The following is a 14,749-nucleotide window of genomic DNA, read 5'->3' as shown; positions in this document are numbered from 1 at the left end:
ATGAGTCAGTGAGTCAGTCAGTGAGTCAGTCAGTCAGTGAGGGCTTTGCCTTTTATTAGTATAGATCTTTTTTTAAGTTGGTCTTTTATTAAAAAAAAAAAAAAGATTTACCTGTCTTCTACGTCTCCTGTGTCTTTCAGTCTGTATCATTTATACTTTACAAACATTTTTAGGCCACTTTCTACCAAACATGCCTAACACCTGCAGTATACTCATAATGTCCCTAAATATCATCTATCTCAGTTTAACGTGGAAGGACCAGTGGAGGGAGTGTTACCTCCCATGAACAAACATTACCTCCCCCAGAGCACTAGGTGGCAACACCCTTGGGTTGCAGCGGTGCCTTAGACTCCCGCAGGGCTCTATGGGAGCTGGGGTTTGGTACAGCCGCATTGGGTTCAGTGTGCACCGCCAGGGGGTGCTGCAGCTGCTGCTAAGCCCTTGATTGCTTGATTGAGCTCTTAATGAAGGAGGAGAGGAGGCAAAAAAAAGAGAGAGGAACGAAAAGAAGAAGAAGAGAAGTGTTTGGTGTGCTTAACTGTGCTGTACACATGGGAAACGGGGAAAGCCATTTTCCACGGGAAAAAAAACCCAAAAAAAAACGTGCACCCTGAACTTGTGTCCTGCATCTGTCCGTGTCAGGTTTGGATGAAAGTGTGCCCCCTGGTGGTCTACAATAAGTACATTCTGCACACAATGACAGATCTGGTACCCCACTACGGTAAAAGTCACCCTGAAAAGTGTATTGGATAACTTGTCACAAAGCCATTAATGTCATTCATTTCTTTCTTACAAGACAAACTATATGAGGCAACCCTGGCCCAAAAATGTACTTTTGCCTTGTGTTAAATACATTTCCAGACTAACTTCATTTTCTTCAGCAGTCTTTTGTTGTGTAAATTAGTCTACTGAAGAAGGACTTGAATCAGAGGTGTGCAGGGCAGACTGTGGCAGACTCTTTTTAAACAAAGGGTGGAGTGATGCAGATAAAGCTTACCATGAAAGTGTAGTTTATTCCTGGCTTAAAGTTCTCCAAGACGTCTTTCAATCTGCTGTTCCCCCGACTTTTTTTGTGTGGCTGGAAAAAAAGCACAAACAAATATTATAACTTTAGCTGTCTATTCTGAACTCTAGTGTACCTAATTGGATATGAAAGCTGGTAGAGAGCCTCTACATCTGGTCATTATTCAGAACGTGGGTGTAGAGGTGGTCCTCTCCTACAAGTGCTTTGGGGTCCATATCAGTGACAGGCTGGACTGGTCCCAGAACACAAAGGAGTTGTATAAGAAAGTGCAGAGCAGGCCCTTTTTCATAGGAGACTGTGTTTTCTTTAATGTGGATAGTGACATCCTTCACATCTTTTATAACTCTGTGATGGTCCATGTGATTTTCTACTCCGTGGTGTGCTGTGCTCGTAACATCACTTCAAGAGAGACCCACCAAATCAAAAAACTAATTGGTTAGTTATGCACGCTCAGTTATGGGATGCACTCTGGACACTCTGGAGGTAACAGTGAAGGAGAGTGCCATTATGAACAATGCTGCACATCCTCTCTCTGACACACTAACACTGAGGACTTTCAAAAAACAAATTATTCAACAGAAGTGTGTCAAGAAACGCTACTGGGGCTCCTTTATGCCAACGACAATACATCTACATAATTCCTCACTGTGATTGAAACAGCTAAGGCAGAAATTTTTCATTCTTTTTAATTTTATTCTTTTGTAAGTCATTCTTGTGTGTGTTCAGAACATAGCATGCATGAAAATTTATTTATTTATTTACAGTGGGTACGGAAAGTCTTCAGACCTCCTTCAATTTTTCACTCTTTGTTATATTGTAGCCATTTGCTAAAATCATTTAAATAAATTTTTCCCTCATTAATGTACACACAGCACCCCATATTGACAGACAAAAAATAATAATTTTTGAAATTGTTGCAGATTTATTAAAAAAGAAAAACTGAAATATCACATGGTCCTAAGTATTCAGACCCTTTGCTCAGTATTTAGTAGAAGCACCCTTTTGAGCTAATACAGCCATGAGTCTTCTTGGGAAAGATGCAACACGTTTTTCACACCTGGATTTGGGGATCCTCTGCCATTCCTCCTTGCAGATCCTCTCCAGTTCTGTCAGGTTGGATGGTAAACGTTGGTGGTCAGCCATTTTTAGGTCTCTCCAAAGATGCTCAATTGGGTTTAAGTCAGGACTCTGGCTGGGCCATTCAAGAACAGTACTGTATTTACTTACTTACTTATCTATATATTTATGTATTTATTTAAAGAGCTTCTGTAAAAAGCCAAATTCCCCGTGGGGACAAATAAAGATCTATCTATCTATCAATCTATCTATCTATATATTCCTCAGCTTTATTACAAGTAGGCCAAGCACTAGGTTTCATTTCAGTTCAAAACTATTTTTGACTTTTTGGCTTTGATTTTTGCTTTGCCCCTGTGTTTTGTTCACTCAGTTAACTTTGCTATATTCTGATTTCGACCTTGCTTGGCATTGACAACAATTGTACCCTCCATTACTTACCCCCAGTGTTTTTTTCACTCACAATAATTGGAGACATTGACTCAAAAGGGGGTAGTAGGTTTGGCTTTAATATTTCATGTTCTTTCAGTATCAGCTTTAAAAAAGACACTTGATCAGAAGAGAGGGCTCTCTTCTGAAGCCAGGCCTGAAGGGGGTGTATGCCAGTGAATGCCTGGTGGCCTGGTGATTTGAGCAGATAAACCCACAAAAGCTGCATGGAGTGTCATTGTGTTATGATTTCCAGGCCTAAGAATCTACAAGAAATCCTTCAAAATCAAAAATCTCTAAGAATGCATTGAAGCACAATTTAGGCCTTGGCCTAAAACTCAAATCACTGCACATTCAAAAATCAGGTCTCAAAAACAAAGACAATTGTTAAAACCCCTGGCAAAATTAAACAAAGCAAAGTAAATATTATTTTTTTTTTATTTTAACCCAACAACTAAAACAGACAAAAAAACAAAAGTAATACAAAATTCAAAAACAAAGAATACATTTTGAAATTAAAGTGTTGTTTTTCAGCCAGGGTCACTCCCCTGGCTGAGGTTCAAGTGCCATTTTTATGTCTGTTTTGTTCATTTTTGCTTATTTTAATACTGTTGGTGGTTTAGTTTCTATGTATCTGTGCATGTGTGTTTTGTGGGTGGTTCCCACAACCGGCAGAGTAACCTGCCTATCTACATCATGGGACTTCCTTCAGCACTGTAAAGGCTGTGAAAACCCACAGTCCCTTGCGGTTCATTGTGAATGCACTCATGATGGTGAGTTTTTTTCTAGTGATGATTGCACTTTTGGTAAATTTCTGAATTTTTCAACCACTGTGCTCTGTTTTTTTTTCCATTACTCTTTTATATTTTTACTGGGACTGTGTTTGCTTTGGATGGCCTGTTTTGAAGGCTTTGCCTTCTGTGTTGTTTGTGCTTTTTAATCTTTCTAGTTAAATAGTCTTTTTTGAATAATAAATATTTTTATTTCTAAAGATACCATGTTGCTCCGTGTGAAACTAATTGGGTTTTTGATGATGTTTTTCTGCTGTAGTGAGCATCTTAACCAATTATTGGGACTTTCGTGTTTAGGAACTGTCTAGTTCACAACATTAACAAACTAAAAACTAAATAAACACAATTTAACCCTTTCGGCTCTGACGTCCTATTACTAGTACATATACTGTATATGCAGCCATTTTTGCAAAGCACGTGTACATTTGCAGCTGCTGGAGCCAGGTGTGCTACTATTAACGCAGACTGGAGAGACTGGAATACAGTCGGCAAAACTTGGAAGTGAAAATGGACCACATAGTAAGTAGCTCCACTTTCAATTTTATTTAGACGATTGAAGTATTTGGCAGCTATTGCATAATAATATTGATTTTTTTTTCATTTCTGAGGTTTAGACCCCACAGTTAGAATATCTCACAAAATAAGTTTACCCATAAAAACAGCAAATCCAGGGGCGAAAGGGTTAATAACTGCAAAAGCAAGTTCACAAGAGTAAAGAGAGGAAATTGAGAAAAAAAGCAAAAGTCAAAAGAGCCGAAAAGAACAATGTTCTGTTTCACCCAGGATTTCCACTGCATTTAATTATCATATTGCATATTATTTTCATGTTCTTTTTTTTTAAAAAAAAGTTGTTAATATTGTTATGATTATTAATTGTTTAGAATTTATGTATTGTGCATTTGTGCTGTTTTCTGTGGGTGTAAACCAAAGGGGTGAGGCCACCCTGACATCACTGCTGAGGAGCTCAGCCTCAGCCTTTATATTCAGCCAGCTGAGTTGATCCCTCAGAGGTTCATCGAGTGACTCCTGCAAGTTTTGTTTTGTTTTGATTTGTGATTACTGATTTTTTCTTTTGAATATTGACTTTTGCCTTTGGATATTATGTTTGCACTCATTAGCCTTGAGTTGTCTTTTTAGGAAAGCTCTTTTTACTTTATTTTTTCCTTATTTGACCTTTCTTTGCCATTATGTTTTTTTTTTGTTTATATAAATAAGCAGTTTATAAGATTTGCCACTAACTTTGTATTCTTGAGCCAGCAATTTTATAGGTTATTCTCTCTTGATGGGTGTTTTGTGTATTTTTTAGTATTTTGAACTTTTAAAGACATGAGCCCCATTTAAACCATGTGTAAAACTTTGAAGCCTTTCTGAGGGGTTTGGGGTCAGGCTGCCTGAGGTGAGGCTTAAAGTGGTGTGAAAAACTATTTTCCCCTCTTGCCAATTTCTTATTCTTTTGCATGTTTGTCGCACAAAATGTTTCTGATCATCAAACACATTTAACCATTACTCAAATATAACACAGGTAAACACAAAATGCAGTTTTTAAATGATGGTTTTTATTATTTAGGGAGAAAAAAAAATCCAAACCTACATGGCCCTGTGTGAAAAAGTAATTGCCCCCTGAACCTAATAACTGGTTGGACCACCCTTAGCAGCAATAACTGCAATCAAGCATTTGCGATAACTTGCAATGAGTCTTTTACAGCGCTCTGGAGGAATTTTGGCCCACTGATCTTTGCAGAATTGTTGTAATTCAGCATTATTTGAGGGTTTTCTAGCATGAACCACCTTTTTAAGGTCATGCCATAGCATCTCAATTGGATTCAGGTCAGGACTTTGACTAGGCCACTCCAAAGTCTTCATTTTGTTTTTCTTCAGCCATTCAGAGGTGGATTTGCTGGTGTGTTTTGGGTCATTGTCCTGTTGCAGCACCCAAGATCGCTTCAGCTTGAGTTGACGAACAGATGGCGGACATTCTCCTTCAGGATTTTTGGTAGACAGTAGAATTCATGGTTCCATCTATCACAGCAAGCCTTCCAGGTCCTGAAGCAGCAAAACAACCCCAGACCATCACACTACCACCACCATATTTTACTGTTGGTATGATGTTCTTTTTCTGAAATGCTGTGTTCCGTTTACGCCAGATGTATCGGGACATTTGCCTTCCAAAAAGTTCAACTTTTGTCTCATCAGTCCACAAGGTATTTTCCCAAAAGTCTTGGCAATCATTGAGATGTTTCTTAGCAAAATTGAGATGAGCCCTAATGTTCTTTTGCTTAACAGTGGTTTGTGTCTTGGAAATCTGCCATGCAGGCCGTTTTTGCCCAGTCTCTTTCTTATGGTGGAGTCGTGAACACTGACCTTAATTGAGGCAAGTGAGGCCTGCAGTTCTTTAGACGTTGTCCTGGGGTCTTTTGTGACCTCTCGGACGAGTCGTCTCTGCACTCTTGGGGTAATTTTGGTCGGCCGGCCACTCCTGGGAAGGTTCACCACTGTTCCATGTTTTTGCCATTTGTGGATAATGGCTCTCACTGTGGTTCGCTGGAGTCCCAAAGCTTTAGAAATGGCTTTATAACCTTTACCAGACTGATAGATCTCAATTACTTCTGTTCTCATTTGTTCCTGAATTTCTTTGGATCTTGGCATGATGTCTAGCTTTTGAGGTGCTTTTGGTCTACTTCTCTGTGTCAGGCAGCTCCTATTTAAGTGATTTCTTGATTGAAACAGGTGTGGCAGTAATTAGGCCTGGGGGTGGCTACGGAAATTGAACTCAGGTGTGATACACCACAGTTAGGTTATTTTTTAACAAGGGGGCAATTACTTTTCACACAGGGCCATGTAGGTTTGGATTTTTTCTCCCTAAATAATAAAAACCATCATTTAAAAACTGCATTTTGTGTTTACTTGTGTTTTATTTGACTAATGGTTAAATGTGTTTGATGATCAGAAACATTTTGTGTGACAAACATGCAAAAGAATAAGAAATCAGGAAGGGGGCAAATAGTTTTTCACACCACTGTATATGGGGGTCAGACTTTGTGAAGTGCTGGTGTGGCTGGTGATATCTTTTTCTGTTTCTTCTTCACAAAAAAATAATACAAAATACAAAATTTCACAATAATATGCAAACCAAATAAAAAAAACCAGGGAAGTTACCAAAACCAACAGCAGAAAATGTATGCCAACAGATGGTATAGACATTTTCATGTTGTACTTACAGTACATGCCACAGAAAATATAGAAAATGTGACTTTGGCCATGGGGAGTTTCATGTGAGCTCCCTTCAAAATGGGACATCTCAGTAGACCAATTCAAAGACTACTTTCCTATGCAAATTCATCATAACACCTCTCACCTCATTCGTAAAATTAAAAACAAATCAGAATCAGCACACCCAGAAATTCTATTTGGTCCAAAACAATTAATCTGTTGCCATTGCTTTTTATTTTTGCAAAAAGCTATACATAAGTTATTTTTAATTGTGTTTACTGGAGATTGATCAGCAAATCAGCAGATGTCTTGCCTTTCTGCCAGAATTTCTAAATAGAAAAGAGCAGAATGAAGTGGGAATTTAGAAAATGCTTGTTGAACACACATAAACATAACTAGAAAGTTTGTGGCCTCATCTGTTCTATTAACTTATTAAAGCAGTCTAAAGCATTATGTCTTATTAACATCCTATATTTTGTAAACTGTGTTCAAGTACATTTATATTTCTGTAATAAAAATGATTTGGGACAGATGATGACTGGCTATGTTAATGGACAGGCAGCCTTGAATCTAAACGCCTTGTCAATGTTTGAGTAGAATGTCCTCCCACATGTTAAATTCCACTCCCTAACATGCCGTCCTGTTGCCTGATGCAGCACATTTTGACAGTGAAAAATCATGAAAGAGCTTCCTCATCAAAGAAGAGTTTAAGGAGTTGAAGTTCATTAGATTTCCATTCATTTTGCAATAAATCACAAAAGTTAGGAATACAGTCCAGATGTTGTAATGGCATTGGCTTTAGGCACATGACATTACAGGACTTTCCTTTCCAAAATGTAAAGATCAAAAATGATTTTCAAATCAAGGAAGATTCTCTGACATATTGAGGATTGTGTGTCCTTTTTAAAGTTATGTGAAATAAATATCAGCTCACACTTTTATGGCTTTTAATCAAGTCATGGAGACGTGTTCTTCCGAACATTAACATACCACCATCTTCATCCTCCAGGATTCTTCCTCAAAGCCTCTGTAGTAGACAAGATAATATCTGATGTTATACTCGTCGGGTGCCGAGTCAAATTCAATACTAACTGTGTTATCACTCCCAAAAATGGTGATATTTGTAGGAGCCCAATCTGACAGGATGACAAAAAGAAAACGACAGACAAATTAAAGCATATTTAAAGAAACAAAGTAAAAAATAAAGGTGATTATTGGTTTGAAAATCTCCAAAACTTACTCTTATAACATTCATTTTCAGCATAAAGACCTAACTGGAGACAGCCTGAAACAAGACAGCAATACATTTATCAATTTACAAAAAGTACTAATGATTAACAAGTTAGAGAATACATGCATGGGATAACATTCAGGTCTCTTCAGGAACTTAGTCAACTGTTTTGAAACTTGGAGCGTTACTTAAAGGTTTGCTTATTTAAAGAGATAGCACATCTATGTTTATTAATTTTTTTTCCAACAGTTTTATTTAAACAGTGATAACAGAATGTAATTAGATGTATTAGGAGAGCATTTAATATAAATTGCTTTTAAAAATATGCATTTTATTATTTAGTTAAAAAACAATTCAGATTGACATGTATTGGCTGAAGAAGCTTTTGTAGAGATCAGTGATGTAAAAACTGCAATGGCTGATGTACAGTTTTTGAGCTGCGAGTTGTTGAGGGCCTGTTTTTAATTGTGCTTTTTGTTGCTTAAGCGTACATTTTTTTAAAAGAAGCACCCTTTTGAGATTTCATATCTGTGTTGAAGTACAGTACACTCATACACGTGTAGACATTTAAGGCAATGGTCAATTCCTGGGCTCACACGGCTTGGCTGGGTATGTGTGTTGATGTGTAAAAGAGTAAACAGGTGGAGTGGTGGTTTTGTGGCCTATTGCTCTGTGATGGTATCTATAAGGCTGCTGCTTCAAATCTCAATAATGCCAGAATGGATCAAACTCCTTTGGGCTCTTCAGCAAGGCCCCTAATGTGAAAGTTGCTTCGGGATGCTGTACAATAGCTGACTCTGACCTCCAAAGGTCATGTGAAGAAATCATTTTCCCACAGGGATTAACAAAGTATATCCAAATTATATATATATATACTGTATATATATATATATATATATATATATATATATATATATATATATATATACAGTATATATATATATAGCATTCGAAGTCTGAATCTCAATCTGATTGTATGGGTGGTTACCTACCAGGTAAAGTGTGTGGTTGGTCTGCAAGTCAGCAAACATCCACCACAAGTGCCCTCTCAGTTCTGAGAAGCAGATCAGAGAATGTTATATAGTTAACTGTCAAATAATGCCAAGAGTACATGACACGTGTTTCGCCCTATTTTTGGTCTCATCAGGCATACACGCTCCACCCCTCACTGGGGATCGAACCTCAGACGTCAGCATTAGAAGCAAAGGCTCTTTACATTGCGCCACAGCATATGGTTTGTTTACTTGACAGCCTGGAGATCGGGGTAATTACATACATAGCATTCGAAGTCTGAATTACAATCTGATTGTATGGGTGGTTACCTACCAGGTAACGCGTGTAGTTGCTCTGCAAGTCGGCAAACATCCACCATGAGTGCCATCTCAGTTGCGAGAAGCAGATCATAGAATGTTACATAGTTAACTGTCAAATAATGCAAAGAGTATGCGACATGTGTTTCGCCCTATTAACACGTATTCAGCATTACCTTCGATGGCGATAGAAAGTGAGGTTTTGATAGAACTGAAGCGCTCGGATTTTTTTGAGGAAAAAGAGGACGATGGATTTTGTTTACAAATAATCCGAATTTTTGGTGAGTAAAATGTTGTGATTTTCCTAAATGATATTGCATGTTTATGAGTTATTATTGATGTTTTTTATGTGTGTCGCGGCTGTGGCTGCAGTAGAAAGGAACTTGTTCATCCCTGGTTTGTCTATAAATAAAGGCATTTATTGTGGCTACAGGAGTATATATATATATATATATATATATATATATATATATATATATATATATATATATATATATATATATATATATATATATATATATATATATATATATATATATATATATATACCCCGATCTACAGTACATATTGTTAAATAAACAAAACACACGCCGTGGCACAACACGAGAGGCTTCGCCTCTAGCGCTGACGTCCGAGGTTCGATTCCCGAGAGGGGGTGCAGTGAGTGTGTACGCCTGATAAGCCCAGAATTAGGGCGAAACATGTGCCGTGTATTGTTTGCATTATTTGAAAGTAAAACTATTTCAGTATATTCAATATATATAAATCAGCGCTTCCCGATTCATTTTATCCTCGCACCCCCTTGGTTTGAGAAGAAGTATGAAAAAATATGAGATTAACGCAGAAAAAAATATCACCAATTGAAGCTTTATGAATAATGGATACTTTATTTGCCATCAATAATTATTTTGGTAAAGCCATACTCAGTGTAATCCTCCTTCCATGTTTTGATTTTTTCGTGACTAGCCATGATTAAATGAATGGTAAAAAAGTAAGAGCTAAGCGAGGGTGACTTATCCAGGCAGGCAGACGACAGCTCAATAGCTCGATTTTGGATATAAGTAGGTTCTATTTAGTCGACAGAAATATCTTTGGTAGGAATGTAAGTTGAATTTACTCTTTAAATTTCTATGGTGAAGAAAAATTTATGCATTGCTGACTAAATTTAATTTTCATTCCTACCAAACATATTTCTGTCGACTAAATAAAAATTACTTATATTTAAAATTGAAATAGAACTTGAACAGATACGATACTTCATAATACCCACGCAGCACTACATAAGTGCACGTAAGAGCAGGAGTCATCCGTTTTAACAAGCAGCATATTGCACTGATACGAAAAATTAAGATAAATTAAGATTTTGTACAAATAATATTTTTCATTTTTCTTCCTCGATGGATTCTGGCACCCCCAGCAACAGCTTCCAACTTCCCGTGTATGTAGAAGGCTGAAATTTGGCAGGCTCATTCCTTACAGCTTACTTACAAAAGTTAACCAGGTTTCATTTCGAAATTCTACACATAACAGTCATAACGGTCGACAAAGTCCGCCATATTGTACTTTCTTATTTATGGCCCCATCTTCACGAAATTTGGTAGGCGGTTTCCCTGCACTAACCGAAACCGATGTACGTACTTATTTCGGTGGTATGACGCCACTGTCGACCTTTATATTGAACTTTCCAACGTCACTAATTCTCCAACTTCCCATGTAGGTAGAAAGCTGAAATTTGGCAGGCTCATTCCTTACACTTTACTTACAAAAGTTAAGCAGGTTTCATTTCGAAATTCTACATGTAACGGTCATAACGGTCAACAACGTCTGCCATATTGAACTTTCTTATTTATGGCCCCATCTTCACGAAATTTGTAGGTGGCTTCCCTGCACTAACTGAAACCGATGTACGTACTTATTTCGGTGGTATAACGCCACTGTCAGCCGTCATATTGAACTTTCCAACGTCACTAATTCTCCAACCTCCCGTGTTGGTAGAAGGCTGAAATTTGGCAGGCTCGTTCCTTACAGCTTACTTACAAAAGTTAAGCAGGTTTCATTTCAAAATTCTAAGCGTAGCGGTCATAACGGTCGACAATGTTCGCCATGTTGAACTTTCTTATTTATTTCCCCATCTTCACGAAATTTGGTAGGTGGCTTCCCTGCGCTAACTGAAACCGATGTACGTACTTATTTCGGTGGTATGACACCACTGTCGGCCTCCATATTGAACTTTCTAATGGTCTTTGTTACTTATGGGCCCATCTTCAAGAAATTTGGTACACGGGTTCCCAACGCTAACTGAATCCTATTTACGTACATATATACGTTCATAGCCTGCAGCTCGGTCACCGTGTGAGGTGGCATTGGTCCCCCATCCCAACGTTGTTGGCTGCCTGCCTATATAAGGCTGTCCTTCTCTCCGGTCTCTACATTCCCTTCCTGGCTTCGCCATGGGATTCACGTCTCCCTGCTGATAACTACAGCCTTTTTATTTAATCCATGGCTTCTCCGCTGTTTTATTGTCATGTTTCACCAACATGCTGAAATACTGTGAGGAAACAACAAAAGGATATGCTCAGAAGTGAAGCATATATTATTTATTTGGACTTTCAGAAAGCATTTGGTAATTTGCCACATGAAAGGTTGAGCATGAAACTAAATTAAGTGCGAGTTCAGGGTGATTTTTGTAGATGGGTACAGAATTGGCTCAGACACAGGAAGCAGAGGGTGATAGTGAGAGGAACCTCATCAGAACTGGCCGAAATGTTAAAAATGGTGTTCCACAGGGGTCAGTGCTAGGGCCGCTGCTATTTCTAATATATATATAATAGGAATATAAGTAACAAGCTGGTTAAGTTTTCAGATGATCCCAAGCTAGGTGGATTGGCAGATCATCTAGAATCATTACAGAGAGACTTGGACAGCACACAGGCTTGGACAGATTTGTGGCAGATGGAATTTAAATAAGTAAATGTACTAAGCAGGTTTGAATACACAATGAGAGCTCTGAAATTTGAAAGTACACCTAATGAGAAGGATTTAGGAGTTGTAGTGAATTTGACACTATCAGCTGTCAGACAGTGTTCAGAAGCCATTAAGAAGGCTAACAGAATGTTAGGTTATATATTGTGCCCTGATGTGTGGAGGAGAAGTCCAAGGAGGTTTTGCTCAAACTTTATAATGCACTGGTGAGGCCTCATCTGGAGTACTGTGTGCAGTTCTGGTCTCTATTCTACAAAAAGGAAATAGTAGCACTAGAAATAGTCCCGAGAAGAGCAACTAGGCTGATTCCATGGCTATGGAGAATAAATTATGAGGAAAGATTAAAAGAGCTAAGCCTTTTCAGTTTAAGCAAAAGAAGATTAAGAGGTGACATGATTGAAGTGTTTAAAATTATAAAGGCAATTAGTACAGTGGATTGAGACTGTTATTTTAAAATGAGTTCATCAAGAACATCAGGACACAGTTAGAAACATTAAGAAGTTTTTTTCACTCTGAGAACCATGGACACATGGAATAAGCTACCAAGTAGCATAGTAGACAGTAGGACTTTAGGGACGTTTAAAACTGGACTTGATGCTATTTTGGAGGAATTAAGTGTATTGGACTGGAGAGCTTTGTTAGGCTGAATGGCCTGTTCTCATCTAGAGTGTTCTAATATTCTACTTTGTCAGCTTAGGAAGTGAAAACTCACTAGTTTACACAAAAAAAAATAAAAAATAGAAAACAAATAGAAGCATTCAAAGATACAAATGCAGGGACAGGTGAGCCGAGCCTAGTATCACACAAACAAAATGAGTATCACAGAAAGGGTGTAGGTTACCTTTACAGTGATGTGCACCATAAACCTCTTCACAAGCTGAAAACCACAAAAACAAAAATGTTAACATGTGCACAGTGGCACATAGAATTCAATAAGTATATTTGTGTTTGTGTTTGGATTACATACTCATACCTGAACTTCTTATTTTCAGACTGTATGTCTACATTCTCTTCCGATCATTCTTTACATAGTCTTATTAACAGTTAATAGAGTGTTTCTCAATAAGTATAGCAAACTCCAAAAAATGAACATATTATTAATTCAGCACCACTTACTTCTAGAGGTGAACATGGCTTTGGTAAAGATATCCTTGTCTTTCTCTGTGCCCATTGGTACAGGATAGGCACGGACTCTGATGGAGTATGTTGTACTCAAAGGAACACAAAACGTTGTTCCAAAAACCTGAAAAGAGAAGCAAAAGTTCACCACTTCTATTACATAAACAGAAGTGAAGCAAACCGTCTAGGGAAATTTCAGAGCCACACAGTTCATACTTAAGACATGGCTTGTCTTACTACATAGTAAAATTACTTGCATTAAATTAACATGTCTGGTGTGTGACTCCATATATATATATATATATATATATATATATATATATATATATATATATATATATATATATATATATATATATATATAAGTGTGCATGAGGGCTTCTTCAAGGCTCTGATGACGTAAGCACTATCACCTTAGGACGAGAGGAGGCACTGACATTAACAACTTTGTGTTTTTGTCCGCAGCTTTGATGAACCGTAGCCAGACGATGCCAGACCTCCCAAGCCCCGTCCCTTCAGGGGTTAAAGTCATATATATTGAGCTTCCCCAACTGGTAGCTGAAAATCCTCTCAAGAATGTATGAATGAGTGTTTCAGCAGTGGTTGATAATTTTGTTCTGCACTTTTTCATTTCTTTTCTAGCATTTAAATGGCTCTGAAAGAAGCATTAATTGACCTGAGCCTAACTTACTCAATCTAATAAGAAAACATTTTAAACTGAACACAGGAAAACTTACTCCTACCTACATTTTCTAAAAGGTAATAATAAATTGACTGTTACTGTCTAACAAAAAAATCAACATTTGATTATCAACACTTCAAATGCACACTGTGTATCTAGCAAAAAAAAAAAATACTGCAATACTCAATCTGAGACTAGCAACGTTCATAATAAGTACACTGCTTGAATAGACTGGGATGCTTATGAAAGTCCAGCTGTTGTAGTATTCAAGTCAACCTACCATGCTGGCATCTTCGTTCTGAAGCACTCCTCTCTTGTTAATGACGATTTGTTGACATTTAGACAGAACGCCGTACCCTGAGTCAGACTTCAGCTCAACAATGAAGCCCTGCAGGAACAAAATTCCTAAGAAAAGACATTTAATGGTGATTACCATAAAATGCAGTAATTTAAGGCCCAGTCTCTAAAGTTGGCATCATCTTTTGGTTAGAAAAAGCAGATATGAAATCCTAGGGGTGCATTTTCAGGTCACAGTGTAGTCCTAAACAGATTCTTTCAGCCTGTATGAATATTTGAAGTCCAGCCTGACAGGAGTGTTTTGGCTAGCATTAATGCATGGGTTGAATTATCGAAGACATCCCTGTTAGGTTGATTGCAGACCAATTTAGCTTGATATACAATTGACGTACAGTAAGTTCACTAGACCATGGGCACATAACACATTAGCACCAGCAATATGGGACAACTCTGCAACCATAATCATTCAATGTAAAGATAGCACCTGACCTCCACTCCGGCTGGTGGCTGCAGGCAGATCGAAATTTTCTTGTGTTTCATCAGAATACAACAATTCATGTTGATAGGGTTCAAGGTCAGCGCTTACATGGTACAACAGTT

General features: G+C 37.8%; 1 protein-coding gene across 1 annotated transcript in view; it reads right to left on the bottom strand.

The window, feature by feature from the left end:
• Positions 1–14,707, bottom strand: part of LOC120543309 (interleukin-17 receptor D-like) — a 39,513-nt gene extending 24,806 nt beyond the window's left edge. The window contains exons 1-7 of the mRNA XM_039776344.1: positions 14,639–14,707; positions 14,133–14,240; positions 13,168–13,294; positions 12,893–12,928; positions 7,769–7,813; positions 7,519–7,664; positions 998–1,078 (exon numbers count right to left, since the gene is read on the bottom strand). Of these exons, the coding sequence (XP_039632278.1) occupies positions 998–1,078; positions 7,519–7,664; positions 7,769–7,813; positions 12,893–12,928; positions 13,168–13,294; positions 14,133–14,240; positions 14,639–14,707 (612 nt within the window). The remainder of the gene's footprint in view (positions 1–997; positions 1,079–7,518; positions 7,665–7,768; positions 7,814–12,892; positions 12,929–13,167; positions 13,295–14,132; positions 14,241–14,638) is intronic.
• Positions 14,708–14,749: the final 42 nt, after the last annotated feature.

Source organism: Polypterus senegalus, chromosome 13 (assembly GCF_016835505.1).
Source record: "Polypterus senegalus isolate Bchr_013 chromosome 13, ASM1683550v1, whole genome shotgun sequence".
Taxonomy (NCBI): domain Eukaryota; kingdom Metazoa; phylum Chordata; class Cladistia; order Polypteriformes; family Polypteridae; genus Polypterus; species Polypterus senegalus.
The sequence above is the reverse complement of the archived record's forward strand: the minus strand, read 5'-3'. Positions and strand labels throughout refer to the sequence as shown.